The sequence below is a fragment of the Lolium perenne genome, chromosome 3 (genome assembly GCF_019359855.2).
Source record: "Lolium perenne isolate Kyuss_39 chromosome 3, Kyuss_2.0, whole genome shotgun sequence".
Lineage (NCBI taxonomy): Eukaryota > Viridiplantae > Streptophyta > Magnoliopsida > Poales > Poaceae > Lolium > Lolium perenne.
In genome coordinates, this window is record NC_067246.2 from 295,590,840 (window position 1) to 295,611,710 (window position 20,871).

At 53.3% G+C, this 20,871-nt stretch overlaps 1 protein-coding gene across 1 annotated transcript; it reads right to left on the reverse strand.

Annotated features, from left to right (window-relative positions):
• Window positions 1-2,797: 2,797 nt before the first annotated feature.
• Window positions 2,798-4,860, reverse strand: LOC127340186 (G-type lectin S-receptor-like serine/threonine-protein kinase At2g19130). The gene has a single exon (XM_051365960.1). The coding sequence runs from the start codon at window positions 4,820-4,822 to the stop codon at window positions 2,798-2,800; it is 2,025 nt and encodes a 674-aa protein (XP_051221920.1). The 5' UTR covers window positions 4,823-4,860.
• Between the last annotated feature and the right edge of the window lie 16,011 nt (window positions 4,861-20,871).

Genomic DNA, 20,871 nt, shown 5'->3' on the forward strand with positions numbered 1-20,871 from the left:
CTTTTCCAGCTCTGAGCCAACTGCAGGAGCTGAGCTCTGGAGGTTCGTCGGGGTGGCATATTTAGTCAGCCACGTCTGCTTCTCAAGCTCTGTTGTTGACGTCCCTCCTGTTTTCCCAGAAGTCCCTGATGCTGTGGCCTGGTTTGTGAGTGCCCAGTCACCACAATCTGGCACATACGTGCACGTGTACCCGTGAGGGATCTCCTTAGGCGCCTCAGGCAAGAGCTGGTAGTCACTAGGGTCACCACCGATCTTGTAGACGACGAATGCCGGTGTAGCCGGCACTTCTGGTGCTGCCAACGCATATGGCAGCGGTGGACGGGACTGGAGTGGCAACTCTCCTTGATGCGTCCCGAGAGCTGGTCCTGACGGCGAGTACTGGTGCCTCATGATCTCCTGGATCACGCGAAGAGCGACACGCTCCAACGTGTTGACCAGGTTCTCAGAGTGGCGGTGTAGCGAGTGAGCCACCAAGTAGTTGATCTCCTGCCGCAGGGACCTGGTGCGTTCTTCCGACGGGGCAGAGAGGTCTATCCCATCCAGTGCACCATTAGGCGAGAACCCCTTCCACCTGATGCCATGTGAACGGGTTCTGTGGAAAGAGCCGATGAGGTCGGCTTCGAGGATGACTTTGATCTCGTCATACTTCTTCTTGAGCTCGTCCGTCAGATCCTCGTACGTGACTGGCGTGCCGTCCGCCATCTCAGATGTAGATGGCGATGTGGTGGCTGTAGTAGCTTGTCCCACCGGGCGTGCCAGACTGTGTTGTCGTCAGAAACCCACCGGCGGGCCGCGACGGGCAACACCGTAGAGCCGGGAACAACCTAGAGCTGCGGCTGGCCGAGGTCCCTCCGAGCGACGGCCCGCAAAGCGTTCGGTCACACGTCCGATGCTGATGCAAGGGCGTGCCACCTGACCTATACCTGGTCGGAAGGTGATGGAGATGCCTCGCTTAGTTTCCTGCATGGCATACACGTAAACATTAAATACGAGCCTCGATCGGCTCTCGGGTTATCTCGTGAATCGGCTCGGGGAGCCGATTCACCCATGATTCGTACGAGGTGCACGAATATATGGTGGTCCTGCTTGATCAAGATAAAGCTAATGAGATCTACGACGATTTAGGGTTTTCACCGCATAATCGGATCATCCTACTCACGGTTGGGCCTCGCGGCCACGCACGGTGATCGTAAGCCGATCCTAAACAAGGCCTAAAAACCAACACAAGGTTGATCCCGGAACATCTGTTTAGGGCCGAACGACACCCTACGTGCCGCTGGATCCTCCACCCCTTTGTAAGGCCTAACTATTGCAGATATTAAACTAATCCTTGTAGAACAAGGAGCAATCGCAACGGATCAGATCTACTAAATAATGATCAAGCGGGGTGCCGCCCCCACACCTAAGATAGGTGTGAGGGCGGCTAGACATGCAAGGGTTGCACTACGATAGCATGTTACGCGAAGAACTATGCTAACCCTAACACATCTATGATAACTACGCTGCTCGCCATCAACAAGGCTTCAGTACGAGCAACGCATGAACAACGTGGAGCTTGTGCTGCCTAGATCGCAAGATGCGATCTAGGCAGCATGTTGCTTACCGGTAGAAACCCTCGAGACGAAGGAGTTGGCGATGCGCCGAGATTGATTTGTTGGTTGAACGCTGGTTGTTGTTTATTCCATAAACCCTAGATACATATTTATAGTCCAGGGGACTTTCTAATTTAGGCGTGCACCTAACCGTGCACGGGTAAAACTCTAACTTTCAATCTAAGATATAACCTATCATAATTAAAGATACACGGGCAGTCTAGCCCAAACTCTTCGCGCAAGGCCGCTTCAGAGATCTTCCACGTGTGATCTTCCAAGCCCATCTCTCTCACGGCCCACTCCCTGATTTGGCCAAAATCTGGTGATAACAGCAATTACATGTGTTATATATATATGCACCAAGTTGGTATGTATCACCTTGATCTTCATGGACTATCTAAACTCAAACGTGTTTCTGGCGCATCGACGCGATCCTCATACGATGAAACGGTCCGATACCCCTAAACCCCTCCTAAACCCTAAACCCTGAATTCCGTGCCGCGGCAGATATTTATGCACTTTCTCTGCCGCGGTAGCCAAGCTTTGGTACCGGTTCGTTTTACAAACCGGTACAAAAGGTCTCCAGCCACGCGGTCTCCTCTGTGCCCACGTGGAGGCCCCTTTAATACCGATTCGTAAGGAACCGATACCAAAGGAGGGAGGGGGTTTGTCCCAATTTATTTGTGCCGGTTGCCTAACCGGTACGAAAGGTCCTCTGAAACCGGTATTGATGGCCGTTTTTCTACTAGTGTCCTCGGCCAGTAGTGGTTAGTTCTACTTCAGTAGATACTCGAGAGGCAGAGACGACGAAGAAGAAGTGAGCAACCGATTGAGTTACAATCTGGGCCGGGTCAGCAAATACGTACTTGGGACAGACTTGAGTTCGATAGGCCTACCCCTGATTTCACATAAGGAAAGTTTCGACCAAGCGTCTTCTTTCTTATTGGCCACGAAGCGTTTTCTGGATAGAGATTGACTTACCGGTGGTAGGTCATGTAATTTAGACAATATATTAGGGGCAATTAAAATGAATGAATAAGAAGCCTTATTTTTTTATTATTAAATAACAATTGCAGCCTTTAAATTTTGCGGTAAGTAGTAGTAAAGTAATAGATAATTAAACATAACATATGCCAACACACTAAAATTCACAAGCAGCGTGGTTCTGCCACACAAACCAAATCTTCTCATTCTGACGGTAGCTCCTAAGAGAGCTCTACATAAGTCGATTGGTCCATCAGTAGTTTGAGTGATCTCGGCACCGGCTGGACATTAACCTCAACCAGCCCCTCTAGAACCTGCACGACTGTTGCCATGGATGGCCTAGCGCCCTCTTCGTCCTGGATGCACCAGCAGGCGACCTTGCAAGCTCTCTCCACCTCAGCTGCGTCAACGTTGCAGCCCAGCTGTGTATCAAAGAGGTCTTGCAGCTCCCCTTCACTTAGCTTCATCGCGGCCATCAACGGAAAGAAATCCACTGTGTTGTCATGCCGCTGCCTCACGTTCCTCGTGCACGACACAATCTCGAACAACATCATGCCATAGCTATAAACATCCGCCTTGGTCGTGATAGCCGTGCCGGCTATCCACTCTGGCGCAAGGTATCCTAGGGTTCCCCTCACCGTCGTCAAGACACGGCTGAAGTCGCGTCCCACGAGCTTCGCGAGGCCGAAGTCTGCAACCTTCGGCACAAAGGTGTCACTGAGAAGTATGTTTTCAGGTTTGATATCATAGTGAATAATGCAGTCCCTGCATCTCTCGTGGAGATAGTGTAATCCTCTAGCGACTCCCAGTGCAATCTGGTACCTCGTGCTCCAGCTTAGCAATGGTTGTTGGGTTCTCTGTAAGAGGTACCGGTCCAGTGATGCGTTTGGCATGTACTCGTAGATGAGTAGCCTGTGCGATCTCTCTGAACAAAAACCGAGCAGTCGAATTAAGTTGACATGTCGTACGGTTCCAAGTGTGCTCACCTCCGCACGGAACTGCTTCTCGCCTTGACGAAATCCTTCCAACTTCTTCACGGCCACCATGGTTCCTTCGGCTACTGACCCTTTGTACACTGAACCGAAGGCTCCACCGCCAAGCTTATTGGAGAAGTTTTTGGTCAGATTTTGCACAGCCTGGTATCTGAATGCCATCAGTGAACCCTCAACTAGAAGAACCTCCGTAAACCTCTTCATCGCCACGAAAGCTAAAGCAACAACTGCTAATGCAACACTGATAGTAGCAACGGTGATTATGATGGCCAATTTCCTAGTGTACTTTCTATCAGAGAACTCGGATGCAGCCAAACGAATTTGAATAGAACCACCTTTAGTACCAATAGCATCACTACTCAAAGCTTGTATGTTGATAAGGTCCCCATACCAAAGTGAGCAGCTGCTGCTAAAGGAATAAGCGGTGCAGTCATGACTGCTTAGACACGCAAGCTCACAGTTTTGAGTACTCCCTTCTGCGACAAAGTTATGTTCGTTACTTGGTAATTCCACATCGACCACAGTGTAGAACTTGTCACTCCGTGAACTGTTGTTGCTGCCCTGAAGGGCAGCATTTCTTTTGCAGCCTTGAGTATGATCACCCTGTAACCACTGCCCTTGGTATTGTTCACTAAAACCACGAAGGCAGCTACAAGATGCTAATGCATTGCCAGTGCAGATACTAAACGACCCACATGACATGTAAACTTCGCACTGCTTCTTGGGCGCCGACCAGTACAAGATCCATTTCTTGGCGCTCTCCGTCCACGTGAGGACATTAATACGCCCTGTCGCATCCACGACGAGTCTAGTGGTGAGCTCGTCGCCCTTGACATCATATACACAGTAGCTCTCGCTTGCACCATCGACATAGTAGAATGTGTACATCGAGTTGGGATAGCCATTGGTGGGTGCCATCTCCGGCATGTTGGAGAAACTGTCGCCAATCCAGTTGCCACTGGTCGTATATTGCTGGGTACTATTCCACATGAGAAAGAACTGGCTTGTGCCATTTGGATCTAGTACAACGGAGAACAACCCTGGAGCTGGGTCACTGAAAGTCTTCCAGGCGACTAGACGTGTGCTGCCGCCGATGAGCTTGCCTCGGCCAAGCTTGCCACCAGGGAGCCACGTGTTTCCGAAATGGTCAAAGCTTTGCCACATGATGATAGAGGTGTTGGATGCGTCTGCTAGGACAAGGTTGCCAGTGTCGAGGATGACACCAACTATGGAAGAGGAGGTGATGGCCTTCATGTTGGTAGACCAGACCGCCGATCTTGAATCATCGAGTAGGACCACACTACAGGAATGGCTCGCTGCGCCGACGGCCGTGGCGTACGCCGACGGCCAAATGTCGGGGCCGTCGGCGTACGTCCGGTCCATGGCAGCGGCCCATCTAGCCCCTCGGCGTAGACATACCCTCGGCGTAGAGACGGATACGCCGACGGCCACCCTCGGCGTACTAAAGGCCGTCGGCGTAGCACTAGCATGTGCTCCGGTCCCGCTCCGGTCGTGACGGCCCGGTCACGGCGTCAGCGAGGCGCCGAGGGCCACCCTCGGCATAGGGCATCACCCACCTATGCCGACGGCCACCCTCGGCATACATTTTTTTTTCTTTTTTTCTTTTTGGTCATTAACTTTATATTATGTTTGTTTTATTTATGTACTAGTATGAATTATGTAAAAATAGTTACTTTTTTAAAGAAAAAAATGGTAGATGGCTTATGTAGATCCCACGAGTGACGCTCTTCGTAGACGGGTCGACGGGATCCAGTAGGCCCAACATCTGCTATCGATGTACATATGTCCTAAAACAAAGGAAAAAAGTCCATTGCTAACCCTAACTCTAACCCTAACCCTAACCCTAGGGGTAGATTTGCGGGGTCCCCGCCCCCTAGGGTTTCCCTAGATACAAACCACCGGAGCGTCCGAATCGCTGGAAACTCCTGCTACGGCTCATCCGGGGCCTATTTCATTCCAAACCTATGGTTTCCATGTGCATATGTCCTAAACAAAGCAAAGAAATTAAAAAAATCCATTGGTGAACCCTCGCACGAAAAAAGCTATAGGGATAGATCTGCAAGGTCCCCGGCCTAGGGTTTCCCAAGATACAGATCACCGGAGCGTCAGAATCGCTTGAAAACTTGCATTTGTCCCTAACATATGTGTACAAGTGTGATGTAAGGTTTGTCTAACCTTGCATGTACCCCGCGTTGACGATTTCCGCATACATGGGCCGACACTTGGTAAAATCCAGGATTTGTATGTGGAAACTCCTGCTACAGCTCATCCGGGGCCTATTTCATTCCAAACCTATGGTTTCCATGTGCATATGTCCTAAACAAAGCAAAGCAAATAAAAAAATCCATTGGTAAACCCTCGCACGGAGAAAGCTATAGGGGTAGATCCTCACAGGTCCCCGCCCTAGGGTTCCCCAAGATACAGATCACCGGAGCGTCGGAATCGCTTGAAAACTTGCATTTGTCCCTAACATATGTGTACAAGTGTGATGTAAGGTTTGTCTAACCTTGCATGTACCCGGCGTTGACGATTTCCGCATACATGGGCCCACACTTGGTAAAATCCAGGATTTGTATGTGGAAACTACTGCTACGTCTCATCCTGGGCCTATTTCATTCCAAACCTATGGTTTCCATGTGCATATGTCCTAAACAAAGCAAAGCAAATAAAAAAATCCATTGGTAAACCCTCGCACGGAGAAAGCTATAGGGGTAGATCCGCAGGGGTCCCCGCCCTAGGGTTTCCCAAGATACGATCACCGGAGCGTTTAATCGCTTGAAAACTTGCATTTGTCCCTAACATATGTGTACAAGTGTGATGTAAGGTTTGTCTAACCTTGCATGTACCCCGCGTTGACGATTTCCGCATACATGGGCCGACACTTGGTAAAATCCAGGATTTGTATGTGGAAACTCCTGCTACGGCTCATCCGGGGCCTATTTCATTCCAAACCTATGGTTTCCATGTGCATATGTCCTAAACAAAGCAAAGCAAATAAAAAAATCCATTGGTAAACCCTCGCACGGAGAAAGCTATAGGGGTAGATCTGCAGGGGACCCCGCCTAGGGTTTACCAAGATTCAGATCTACGGAGCGTCGGAATCGCTTGAAAACTTGCATTTGTCCCTAACATATGTGTACAAGTGTGATGTAAGGTTTGTCTAACCTTGCATGTACCCGGCGTTGACGATTTCCGCATACATGGGCCCACACTTGGTAAAATCCAGGATTTGTATGTGGAAACTCCTGCTACGGCTCATCCGGGGCCTATTTCATTCCAAACCTATGGTTTCCATGTGCATATGTCCTAAACAAAGCAAAGCAAATAAAAAAATCCATTGGTAAACCCTCGCACGGAGAAAGCTATAGGGGTAGATCTGCAGGGTCCCCGCCCTAGGGTTTCCCAAGATACAGATCACCGGAGCGTCGGAATCGCTTAAAACTTGCATTTGTCCCTAACATATGTGTACAAGTGTGATGTAAGGTTTGTCTAACCTTGCATGTACCCGGCGTTGACGATTTCCGCATACATGGGCCCACACTTGGTAAAATCCAGGATTTGTATGTGGAAACTCCTGCTACGGCTCATCCGGGGCCTATTTCATTCCAAACCTATGGTTTCCATGTGCATATGTCCTAAACAAAGCAAAGCAAATAAAAAAATCCATTGGTAAACCCTCGCACGGAGAAAGCTATAGGGGTAGATCTGCAGGGTCCCCGCCCTAGGGTTTCCCAAGATACAGATCACCGGAGCGTCGGAATCGCTTGAAAACTTGCATTTGTCCCTAACATATGTGTACAAGTGTGATGTAAGGTTTGTCTAACCTTGCATGTACCCGGCGTTGACGATTCGTCCGGAGTTCTATGGCTTTTAGGGGAAATGAGTAGGAAACGGCCCGTTTCACCACATAGTTTGTCGGAACGAGGCCATATTTGGCACGTGCGTGGGCCTTAGGATGGGAAGCAAGGCCCCGGTCGCGGATTTCCAATCCGAACCACGGGCGACGGTTTTTCCATTTTCGGGGTGCCGGAAGGGCTTTTTTGTGAAGCGGCTACATGGTGCGCATTTCAGTATCGCGCGGGACCTCCGCGCAGCGGTAGGATACCTCCTACGCACCACCTATCACATGCCATATGCGCGCGGAAGCCATCTGGGAATCCCACCCGCTTCCTGCGGTGCCCCGCCGAATCCGCTGGAAACTGACCGGATTTGAACTGGGGCCACACTTTCCTTCGCTCAATAAATGGAGGGAAAAATGTTTTTAGGTCTAGGACGCGTCATTTTATGTGCTAAATGTTTTCCGTTTCGCGCGTTGGCGGACGGGTGCACGCGCGCGCCCGGTACGGCCATACCGCATGTCCGGCGGCCCCGTTTTGCGCAGTTGGCAAAGCAAACGGAGCCAAAATCTAGCGTAGCCGCGTGGCGTCATTTTATGTGTCCTAGTAACCACTGCAAAAGACGGAACTGGGATACGGCAATTATCTTGGAGAACCCTTCACGAACAGGGCTATCTCGTCCGGAGTTCTATGGCTTTTAGGGGAAATGAGTAGGAAACGGCCCGTTTCACCACATAGTTTGTCGGAACGAGGCCATATTTGGCACGTGCGTGGGCCTTAGGATGGGAAGCAAGGCCCCGGTCGCGGATTTCCAATCCGAACCACGGGCGACGGTTTTTCCATTTTCGGGGTGCCGGAAGGGCTTTTTTTTTGTGAAGCAGCTACATGGTGCGCATTTCAGTATCGCGCGGGACCTCCGCGCAGCGGTAGGATACCTCCTACGCACCACCTATCACATGCCATATGCGCGCGGAAGCCATCTGGGAATCCCACCCGCTTCCTGCGGTGCTCCCGCCGAATCCGCCGGAAACCGACCGGATTTGAACCGGGGCCACACTTTCCTTCGCTCAATAAATGGAGGGAAAATGTTTTTTCGTCTAGGACGCGTCATTTTATGTGCTAAATGTTTTCCGTTTCGCGTTGGCGGACGGGTGCACGCGCGCGCCCGCACGGCCATACCGCATGTCCCGGCGGCCCCGTTTTGCGCAGTTGGCAAAGCAAACGGAGCCAAAAAATCGAGCGGAGCCGCGTGGCGTCATTTTATGTGTCCTAGTAACCACTGCAAAAGACGGAACTGGGATACGGCAATTATCTTGGAGAACCCTTCACGAACAGGGCTATCTCGTCCGGAGTTCTATGGCTTTTAGGGGAAATGAGTAGGAAACGGCCCGTTTCACCACATAGTTTGTCGGAACGAGGCCATATTTGGCACGTGCGTGGGCCTTAGGATGGGAAGCAAGGCCCCGGTCGCGGATTTCCAATCCGAACCACGGGCGACGGTTTTTCCATTTTCGGGGTGCCGGAAGGGCTTTTTTTGTGAAGCAGCTACATGGTGCGCATTTCAGTATCGCGCGGGACCTCCGCGCAGCGGTAGGATACCTCCTACGCACCACCTATCACATGCCATATGCGCGCGGAAGCCATCTGGGAATCCCACCCGCTTCCTGCGGTGCCCCGCCGAATCCGCTGGAAACTGACCGGATTTGAACTGGGGCCACACTTTCCTTCGCTCAATAAATGGAGGGAAAAATGTTTTTAGGTCTAGGACGCATCATTTTATATGCTAAATGTTTTCCGTTTCGCGCGTTGGCGGACGGGTGCACGCGCGCGCCCGGTACGGCCATACCGCATGTCCCGGCGGCCCCGTTTTGCGCAGTTGGCAAAGCAAACGGAGCCAAAAAAATCGAGCGGAGCCGCGTGGCATCATTTTATGTGTCCTAGTAACCACTGCAAAAGACGGAACTGGGATACGGCAATTATCTTGTTGAACCCTTCACGAAAAGGGCTATCTCGTCCGGAGTTCTATGGCTTTTAGGGGAAATGAGTAGGAAACGGCCCGTTTCACCACATAGTTTGTCGGAACGAGGCCATATTTGGCACGTGCGTGGGCCTTAGGATGGGAAGCAAGGCCCCGGTCGCGGATTTCCAATCCGAACCACGGCGACTGTTTTTCCATTTTCGGGTGCCGAAGGGCTTTTTTTGTGAAGCAGCTACATGGTGCGCATTTCAGTATCGCGCGGGACCTCCGCGCGGCGGTAGGATACCTCCTACGCACCACCTATCACATGCCATATGCGCGTGGAAGCAATCTGGGAATCCCACCCGCTTCCTGCGGTGCCCCGCCGAATCCGCTGGAAACTGACCGGATTTGAACTGGGGCCACACTTTCCTTCGCTCAATAAATGGAGGGAAAAATGTTTTTAGGTCTAGGACGCGTCATTTTATGTGCTAAATGTTTTCCGTTTCGCGCGTTGGCGGACGGGTGCACGCGCGCGCCCGGTACGGCCATACCGCATGTCCCGGCGGCCCCGTTTTGCGCAGTTGGCAAAGCAAACGGAGCCAAAAAATCGAGCGGAGCCGCGTGGAGTCATTTTATGTGTCCTAGTAACCACTGCAAAAGACGGAACTGGGATACGGCAATTATCTTGGAGAACCCTTCACGAACAGGGCTATCTCGTCCGGAGTTCTATGGCTTTTAGGGGAAATGAGTAGGAAACGGCCCGTTTCACCACATAGTTTGTCGGAACGAGGCCATATTTGGCACGTGCATGGGCCTTAGGATGGGAAGCAAGGCCCCGATCGCGGATTTCCAATCCGAACCACGGGCGACGGTTTTTCCATTTTCGGGGTGCCGGAAGGGCTTTTTTTTGTGAAGCAGCTACATGGTGCGCATTTCAGTATCGCGCGGGACCTCCGCGCGGCGGTAGGATACCTCCTACGCACCACCTATCACATGCCATATGCGCGCGGAAGCCATCTGGGAATCCCACCCGCTTCCTGCGGTGCCCCGCCGAATCCGCTGGAAACTGTCCGGATTTGAACTGGGGCGACACTTTCCTTCGCTCAATAAATGGAAGGAAAAATGTTTTTAGGTCTAGGACGCATCATTTTATCTGCTAAATGTTTTCCGTTTCGCGCGTTGGCGTACGGGTGCACGCGCGCGCCCGGTACGGCCATACCGCATGTCCCGGCGGCCCCGTTTTGCGCAGTTGGCAAAGCAAACGGAGCCAAAAAATCGAGCGAAGCCGCGTGGCGTCATTTTATGTGTCCTAGTAACCACTGCAAAAGACGGAACTGGGATACGGCAATTATCTTGGAGAACCCTTCACGAACAGGGCTATCTCGTCCGGAGTTCTATGGCTTTTAGGGGAAATGAGTAGGAAACGGCCCGTTTCACCACATAGTTTGTCGGAACGAGGCCATATTTGGCACGTGCGTGGGCCTTAGGATGGGAAGCAAGGCCCCGGTCGCGGATTTCCAATCCGAACCACGGGCGACGGTTTTTCCATTTTCGGGGTGGCGGAAGGGCTTTTTTTTGTGAAGCAGCTACATGGTGCGCATTTCAGTATCGCGCGGGACCTCCGCGCGGCGGTAGGATACCTCCTACGCACCACCTATCACATGCCATATGCGCGCAGAAGCCATCTGGGAATCCCACCCGCTTCCTGCGGTGCCCCGCCGAATCCGCTGGAAACTGTCCGGATTTGAACTGGGGCGACACTTTCCTTCGCTCAATAAATGGAAGGAAAAATGTTTTTAGGTCTAGGACGCGTCATTTTATGTGCTAAATGTTTTCCGTTTCGCGCGTTGGCGGACGGGTGCACGCGCGCGCCCGGTACGGCCATACCGCATGTCCCGGCGGCCCCGTTTTGCGCAGTTGGCAAAGCAAACGGAGCCAAAAATCGAGCGGAGCCGCGTGGCGTCATTTTATGTGTCCTAGTAACCACCGCAAAAGACGGAACTGGGATACGGCAATTATCTTGGAGAACCCTTCACGAACAGGGCTATCTCTGTCCGGAGTTCTATGGCTTTTAGGGGAAATGAGTAGGAAACGGCCCGTTTCACCACATAGTTTGTCGGAACGAGGCCATATTTGGCACGTGCGTGGGCCTTAGGATGGGAAGCAAGGCCCCGGTCGCGGATTTCCAATCCGAACCACGGGCGACGGTTTTTCCATTTTCGGGGTGGCGGAAGGGCTTTTTTTTGTGAAGCAGCTACATGGTGCGCATTTCAGTATCGCGCGGGACCTCCGCGCGGCGGTAGGATACCTCCTACGCACCACCTATCACATGCCATATGCGCGCAGAAGCCATCTGGGAATCCCACCCGCTTCCTGCGGTGCCCCGCCGAATCCGCTGGAAACTGTCCGGATTTGAACTGGGGCGACACTTTCCTTCGCTCAATAAATGGAAGGAAAAATGTTTTTAGGTCTAGGACGCGTCATTTTATGTGCTAAATGTTTTCCGTTTCGCGCGTTGGCGGACGGGTGCACGCGCGCGCCCGGTACGGCCATACCGCATGTCCCGGCGGCCCCGTTTTGCGCAGTTGGCAAAGCAAACGGAGCCAAAAAATCGAGCGGAGCCGCGTGGCGTCATTTTATGTGTCCTAGTAACCACTGCAAAAGACGGAACTGGGATACGGCAATTATCTTGGAGAACCCTTCACGAACAGGGCTACCTCGTCCGGAGTTCTATGGCTTTTAGGGGAAATGAGTAGGAAACGGCCCGTTTCACCACATAGTTTGTCGGAACGAGGCCATATTTGGCACGTGCGTGGGCCTTAGGATGGGAAGCAAGGCCCCGGTCGCGGATTTCCAATCCAAACCACGGGCGACGGTTTTTCCATTTTCGGGGTGCCGGAAGGGCTTTTTTTTGTGAAGCAGCTACATGGTGCGCATTTCAGTATCGCGCGGGACCTCCGCGCGGTGGTAGGATACCTCCTACGCACCACCTATCACATGCCATATGCGCGCGGAAGCCATCTGGGAATCCCACCCGCTTCCTGCGGTGCCCCGTCGAATCCGCTGGAAACTGACCGGATTTGAACTGGGGCCACACTTTCCTTCGCTCAATAAATGGAGGGAAAAATGTTTTTAGGTCTAGGACGCGTCATTTTATGTGCTAAATGTTTTCCGTTTCGCGTGTTGGCGGACGGGTGCACGCGCGCGCCGGCACGGCCATACCGCATGTCCCGGCCCCGTTTTGCGCAGTTGGCAAAGCAAACGGAGCCAAAAAATCGAGCGGAGCCGCGTGGCGTCATTTTATGTGTCCTAGTAACCACTGCAAAAGACGGAACTGGGATACGGCAATTATCTTGGAGAACCCTTCACGAACAGGGCTATCTCGTCCGGAGTTCTATGGCTTTTAGGGGAAATGAGTAGGAAACGGCCCGTTTCACCACATAGTTTGTCGGAACGAGGCCATATTTGGCACGTGCGTGGGCCTTAGGATGGGAAGCAAGGCCCCGGTCGCGGATTTCCAATCCGAACCACGGGCGACGGTTTTTCCATTTTCGGGGTGCCAGAAGGGCTTTTTTTGTGAAGGAGCTACATGGTGCGCATTTCAAGATCGCGCGGGACCTCCGCGCGGCGGTAGGATACCTCCTACGCACCACCTATCACATGCCATATGTGCGCGGAAGCCATCTGGGAATCCCACCCGCTTCCTGCGGTGCCCCGCCGAATCCGCTGGAAACTGTCCGGATTTGAACTGGGGCGACACTTTCCTTCGCTCAATAAATGGAAGGAAAAATGTTTTTAGGTCTAGGACGCGTCATTTTATGTGCTAAATGTTTTCCGTTTCGCGCGTTGGCGGACGGGTGCACGCGCGCGCCGGTACGGCCATACCGCATGTCCCGGCGGCCCCGTTTTGCGCAGTTGGCAAAGCAAACGGAGCCAAAAATCGAGCGGAGCCGCGTGGCGTCATTTTATGTGTCCTAGTAACCACCGCAAAAGACGGAACTGGGATACGGCAATTATCTTGGAGAACCCTTCACGAACAGGGCTATCTCGTCCAGGAGTTCTATGGCTTTTAGGGGAAATGAGTAGGAAACGGCCCGTTTCACCACATAGTTTGTCGGAACGAGGCCATATTTGCACGTGCGTGGGCCTTAGGATGGGAAGCAAGGCCCGGTCGCGGATTTCCAATCCGAACCACGGGCGACGGTTTTTCCATTTTCGGGTGCCGGAAGGGCTTTTTTTGTGAAGCAGCTACATGGTGCGCATTTCAGTATCGCGCGGGACCTCGCGCGGCGGTAGGATACCTCCTACGCACCACCTATCACATGCCATATGCGCGCGGAAGCCATCTCGGGGAATCCCACCCGCTTCTCGCGGTGCCCCGCCGAATCCGCTGGAAACTGACCGGATTTGAACTGGGGCCACACTTTCCTTCGCTCAATAAATGGAGGGAAAAATGTTTTTAGGTCTAGGACGCGTCATTTTATGTGCTAAATGTTTTCCGTTTCGCGCGTTGGCGGACGGGTGCACGCGCGCGCCCGGTACGGCCATACCGCATGTCCCGGCGGCCCCGTTTTGCGCAGTTGGCAAAGCAAACGGAGCCAAAAATCGAGCGGAGCCGCGTGGCGTCATTTTATGTGTCCTAGTAACCACTGCAAAAGACGGAACTGGGATACGGCAATTATCTTGGAGAACCCTTCACGAACAGGGCTATCTCGTCCGGAGTTCTATGGCTTTTAGGGGAAATGAGTAGGAAACGGCCCGTTTCACCACATAGTTTGTCGGAACGAGGCCATATTTGGCACGTGCGTGGGCCTTAGGATGGGAAGCAAGGCCCCGGTCGCGGATTTCCAATCCAAACCACGGGCGACGGTTTTTCCATTTTCGGGTGCCGGAAGGGCTTTTTTTGTGAAGCAGCTACATGGTGCGCATTTCAAAGTATCGCGCGGGACCTCCGCGCGGTGGTAGGATACCTCCTACGCACCACCTATCACATGCCATATGTGCGCGGAAGCCATCTCGGGAATCCCACCCGCTTCCTGCGGTGCCCCGTCGAATCCGCTGGAAACTGACCGGATTTGAACTGGGGCCACACTTTCCTTCGCTCAATAAATGGAGGGAAAAATGTTTTTAGGTCTAGGACGCGTCATTTTATGTGCTAAATGTTTTCCGTTTCGCGTGTTGGCGGACGGGTGCACGCGCGCGCGCCTTCGGTACGGCCATACCGCAAGATGTCCCGCGCCCCCGTTTTGCGCAGTTGGCAAAGCAAACGGAGCCAAAAAATCGAGCGGAGCCGCGTGGCGTCATTTTATGTGTCCTAGTAACCACGGTACAAGACGTAACTGGGATACGGCAATTATCTTGGAGAACCCTTCACGAACAGGGCTATCTCGTCCGGAGTTCTATGGCTTTTAGGGGAAATGAGTAGGAAACGGCCCGTTTCACCACATAGTTTGTCGGAACGAGGCCATATTTGGCACGTGCGTGGGCCTTAGGATGGGAAGCAAGGCCCGGTCGCGGATTTCCAATCCGAACCACGGGCGACGGTTTTTCCATTTTCGGGGTGCCGGAAGGGCTTTTTTTGTGAAGCAGCTACATGGTGCGCATTTCAGTATCGCGCGGGACCTCCGCGCGGCGGTAGGATACCTCCTACGCACCACCTATCACATGCCATATGTGCGCGGAAGCCATCTGGGAATCCCACCCGCTTCCTGCGGTGCCCCGCCGAATCCGCTGGAAACTGTCCGGATTTGAACTGGGGCGACACTTTCCTTCGCTCAATAAATGGAAGGAAAAATGTTTTTAGGTCTAGGACGCGTCATTTTATGTGCTAAATGTTTTCCGTTTCGCGCGTTGGCGGACGGGTGCACGCGCGCGCCGTGCACGCCATACCGCATGTCCCGGCGGCCCCGTTTTGCGCAGTTGGCAAAGCAAACGGAGCCAAAAATCGAGCGGAGCCGCGTGGCGTCATTTTATGTGTCCTAGTAACCACCGCAAAAGACGGAACTGGGATACGGCAATTATCTTGGAGAACCCTTCACGAATGTGGCTATCTCGTCCGGAGTTCTATGGCTTTTAGGGGAAATGAGTAGGAAACGGCCCGTTTCACCACATAGTTTGTCGGAACGAGGCCATATTTGGCACGTGCGTGGGCCTTAGGATGGGAAGCAAGGCCCCGGTCGCGGATTTCCAATCCGAACCACGGGCGACGGTTTTTCCATTTTCGGGGTGCCGGAAGGGCTTTTTTTTGTGAAGCAGCTACATGGTGCGCATTTCAGTATCGCGCGGGACCTCCGCGCGGCGGTTGGATACCTCCTACGCACCACCTATCACATGCCATATGCGCGCGGAAGCCATCTGGGAATCCCACCCGCTTCCTGCGGTGCCCCGCCGAATCCGCTGGAAACTGACCGGATTTGAACTGGGGCCACACTTTCCTTCGCTCAATAAATGGAGGGAAAAATGTTTTTAGGTCTAGGACGCGTCATTTTATGTGCTAAATGATTTCCGTTTCGTGCGTTGGCGGACGGGTGCACGCGCGCGCCCGGTACGGCCATACCGCATGTCCCGCGCCCCGTTTTGCGCAGTTGGCAAAGCAAACGGAGCCAAAAAATCGAGCGGAGCCGCGTGGCGTCATTTTATGTGTCCTAGTAACCACTGCAAAAGACGGAACTGGGATACGGCAATTATCTTGGAGAACCCTTCACGAACAGGGCTATCTCGTCCGGAGTTCTATGGCTTTTAGGGGAAATGAGTAGGAAACGGCCTGTTTCACCACATAGTTTGTCGGAACGAGGCCATATTTGGCACGTGCGTGGGCCTTAGGATGGGAAGCAAGGCCCCGGTCGCGGATTTCCAATCCGAACCACGGGCGACGGTTTTTCCATTTTCGGGGTGCCGGAAGGGCTTTTTTTTGTGAAGCAGCTACATGGTGCGCATTTCAGTATCGCGCGGGACCTCCGCGCAGCGGTAGGATACCTCCTACGCACCACCTATCACATGCCATATGCGCGCGGAAGCCATCTGGGAATCCCACCCGCTTCCTGCAGTGCCCCGCCGAATCCGCTGGAAACTGACCGGATTTGAACTGGGGCCACACTTTCCTTCGCTCAATAAATGGAGGGAAAAATGTTTTTAGGTCTAGGACGCATCATTTTATGTGCTAAATGTTTTCCGTTTCGCGCGTTGGCGGACGGGTGCACGCGCGCGCCCGGTACGGCCATACCGCATGTCCCGGCGGCCCCGTTTTGCGCAGTTGGCAAAGCAAACGGAGCCAAAAAATCGAGCGGAGCCGCGTGGCGTCATTTTATGTGTCCTAGTAACCACTGCAAAAGACGGAACTGGGATACGGCAATTATCTTGTTGAACCCTTCACGAACAGGGCTATCTCGTCCGGAGTTCTATGGCTTTTAGGGGAAATGAGTAGGAAACGGCCCGTTTCACCACATAGTTTGTCGGAACGAGGCCATATTTGGCACGTGCGTGGGCCTTAGGATGGGAAGCAAGGCCCCGGTCGCGGATTTCCAATCCGAACCACGGGCGACGGTTTTTCCATTTTTGGGGTGCCGGAAGGGCTTTTTTTTGTGAAGCAGCTACATGGTGCGCATTTCAGTATCGTGCGGGACCTCCGCGCGGCGGTAGGATACCTCCTACGCATCACCTATCACATGCCATATGCGCGCGGAAGCAATCTGGGAATCCCACCCGCTTCCTGCGGTGCCCCGCCGAATCCGCTGGAAACTGACCGGATTTGAACTGGGGCCACACTTTCCTTCGCTCAATAAATGGAGGGAAAAATGTTTTTAGGTCTAGGACGCGTCATTTTATGTGCTAAATGTTTTCCGTTTCGCGCGTTGGCGGACGGGTGCACGCGCGCGCCCGGTACGGCCATACCGCATGTCCCGGCGGCACCGTTTTGCGCAGTTGGCAAAGCAAACGGAGCCAAAAAATCGAGCGGAGCCGCGTGGCGTCATTTTATGTGTCCTAGTAACCACTGCAAAAGACGGAACTGGGATACGGCAATTATCTTGGAGAACCCTTCACGAACAGGGCTATCTCGTCCGGAGTTCTATGGCTTTTAGGGCAATGGTGTAGGAAACGGCGCGTGTCACCACATAGTTTGTCGGAACGAGGCCATATTTGCACGTGCGTGGGCCTTAGGATTGGAAGAAAGGCCACGGTAGATTATTTCCAATCCGAACAACTGGAGACTGTTTTTCCATTTTATCGTTGCCGGAAGGGCTTTTTTTTGTGAAGCAGCTACATGGTGCGCATTTCAGTATCGCGCGGGACCTCCGCGCGGCGGTAGGATACCTCCTACGCACCACCTATCACATGCCATATGCGCGCGGAAGCCATCTGGGAATCGCACCCGCTTCCTGCGGTGCCCCGCCGAATCCGCTGGAAACTGTCCGGATTTGAACTGGGGCGACACTTTCCTTCGCTCAATAAATGGAGGGAAAAATGTTTTTAGGTCTAGGACGCGTCATTTTATGTGCTAAATGTTTTCCGTTTCGCGCGTAGGACGACCGGAGCACGCACGCGCCACGAACGGCCATACCGCATGTCCCGGCGGCCCCGTTTTGCGCAGTTGGCAAAGCAAACGGAGCCAAAAAATCGAGCGGAGCCGCGTGGCGTCATTTTATGTGTCCTAGTAACCACTGCAAAAGACGGAACTGGGATACGGCAATTATCTTGGAGAACCCTTCACGAACAGGGCTATCTCGTCCGGAGTTCTATGGCTTTTAGGGGAAATGAGTAGGAAACGGCCCGTTTCACCACATAGTTTGTTGGAACGAGGCCATATTTGGCACGTGCGTGGGCCTTAGGATGGGAAGCAAGGCCCCGGTCGCGGATTTCCAATCCGAACCACGGGCGACGGTTTTTCCATTTTCGGGGTTGCGGTATGGGCTTTTTTTGTGAAGCAGCTACATGGTGCGCATTTCAGTATCGCGCGGGACCTCCGCGCAGCGGTAGGATACCTCCTACGCACCACCTATCACATGCCATATGCGCGCGGAAGCCATCTGGGAATCCCACCCGCTTCCTGCGGTGCCCCGCCGAATCCGCTGGAAACTGACCGGATTTGAACTGGGGCCACACTTTCCTTCGCTCAATAAATGGAGGGAAAAATGTTTTTAGGTCTAGGACGCGTCATTTTATGTGCTAAATGTTTTCCGTTTCGCGCGTTGGCGGACGGGTGCACGCGCGCGCCCGGTACGGCCATACCGCATGTCCCGCGGCCCTGCTTTGCGCAGCTTGGCAAAGCAAACGGAGCCAAAATCGAGCGGAGCCGCGTGGCGTCATTTTATGTGTCCTAGTAACCACCGCAAAAGACGGAATCGGGATACGGCAATTATCTTGGAGAACCCTTCACGAACAGGTGGCTATCTCGTCCGAGTTCTATGGCTTTTAGGGGAAATGAGTAGGAAACGGCCCGTTTCACCACATAGTTTGCTCGAACGAGGCCATATTTGGCACGTGCGTGGGCCTTAGGATGGGAAGCAAGGCCCCGGTCGCGGATTTCCAATCCGAACCACGGGCGACGGTTTTTCCATTTTTGGGGTGCGGAAGGGCTTTTTTGTGAAGCAGCTACATGGTGCGCATTTCAGTATCGCGCGGGACCTCCGCGCGGCGGTAGAATACCTCCTACGCACCACCTATCACATGCCATATGCACGCGGAAGCCATCCGGGAATCCCACCCGCTTCTGCGGTGCCCCGCCGAATCCGCTGAAACCGTCCGGATTTGAACTGGGGCGACACTTTCCTTCGCTCAATAAATGGAAGGAAAAATGTTTTTAGGTCTAGGACGCATCATTTTATGTGCTAAATGTTTTCCGTTTCGCGCGTTGGCGGACGGGTGCACGCGCGCGCCCGGTACGGCCATACCGCATGTCCCGGCGGCCCCGTTTTGCGCAGTTGGCAAAGCAAACGGAGCCAAAAAATCGAGCGAAGCCGCGTGGCGTCATTTTATGTGTCCTAGTAACCACTGCAAAAGACGGAACTGGGATACGGCAATTATCTTGGAGAACCCTTCACGAACAGGGCTATCTCGTCCGGAGTTCTATGGCTTTTAGGGGAAATGAGTAGGAAACGGCCCGTTTCACCACATAGTTTGTCGGAACGAGGCCATATTTGGCACGTGCGTGGGCCTTAGGATGGGAAGCAAGGCCCCGGTCGCGGATTTCCAATCCGAACCACGGGCGACGGTTTTTCCATTTTCGGGGTGCCGGAAGGGCTTTTTTTTGTGAAGCAGCTACATGGTGCGCATTTCAGTATCGCGTGGGACCTCCGCGCAGCGGTAGGATACCTCCTACGCACCACCTATCACATGCCATATGCGCGCGGAAGCCATCTGGGAATCCCACCCGCTTCCTGCGGTGCCCCGCCGAATCCGCTGGAAACTGTCCGGATTTGAACTGGGGCGACACTTTCCTTCGCTCAATAAATGGAGGGAAAATGTTTTTAGGTCTAGGACGCGTCATTTTATGTGCTAAATGTTTTCCGTTTCGCGCGTTGGCGGACGGGTGCACGCGCGCGCCCGGTACGGCCATACCGCATGTCCCGGCGGCCCCGTTTTGCGCAGTTGGCAAAGCAAACGGAGCCAAAAAATCGAGCGGAGCCGCGTGGCGTCATTTTATGTGTCCTAGTAACCACTGCAAAAGACGGAACTGGCATACGGCAATTATCTTGGAGAACCCTTCACGAACAGGGCTATCTCGTCCGGAGTTCTATGGCTTTTAGGGGAAATGAGTAGGAAACGGCCCGTTTCACCACATAGTTTGTCGGAACGAGGCCATATTTGGCACGTGCGTGGGCCTTAGGATGGGAAGCAAGGCCCCGGTCGCGGATTTCCAATCCAAACCACGGGCGACGGTTTTTCCATTTTCGGGGTGCCGGAAGGGCTTTTTTTTGTGAAGCAGCTACATGGTGCGCATTTCAGTATCGCGCGGGACCTCCGCGCGGTGGTAGGATACCTCCTACGCACCACCTATCACATGCCATATGCGCGCGGAAGCCATCTGGGAATCCCACCCGCTTCCTGCGGTGCCCCGCCGAATCCGCTGGAAACTGACCGGATTTGAACTGGGGCCACACTTTCCTTCGCTCAATAAATGGAGGGAAAAATGTTTTTAGGTCTAGGACGCGTCATTTTATGTGCTAAATGTTTTCCGTTTCGCGTGTTGGCGGACGGGTGCACGCGCGCGCCCGGTACGGCCATACCGCATGTCCCGGCGGCCCCGTTTTGCGCAGTTGGCAAAGCAAACGGAGCCAAAAAATCGAGCGGAGCCGCGTGGCGTCATTTTATGTGTCCTAGTAACCACTGCAAAAGACGGAACTGGGATACGGCAATTATCTTGGAGAACCCTTCACGAACAGGGCTATCTCGTCCGGAGTTCTATGGCTTTTAGGGGAAATGAGTAGGAAACGGCCCGTTTCACCACATAGTTTGTCGGAACGAGGCCATATTTGGCACGTGCGTGGGCC

Excerpts from the sequence above, each read along its gene's own strand:
- LOC127340186 (XM_051365960.1), bottom strand. The coding sequence starts at position 4,822 with ATGAAGGCCATCACCTCCTCTTCCATAGTTGGTGTCATCCTCGACACT.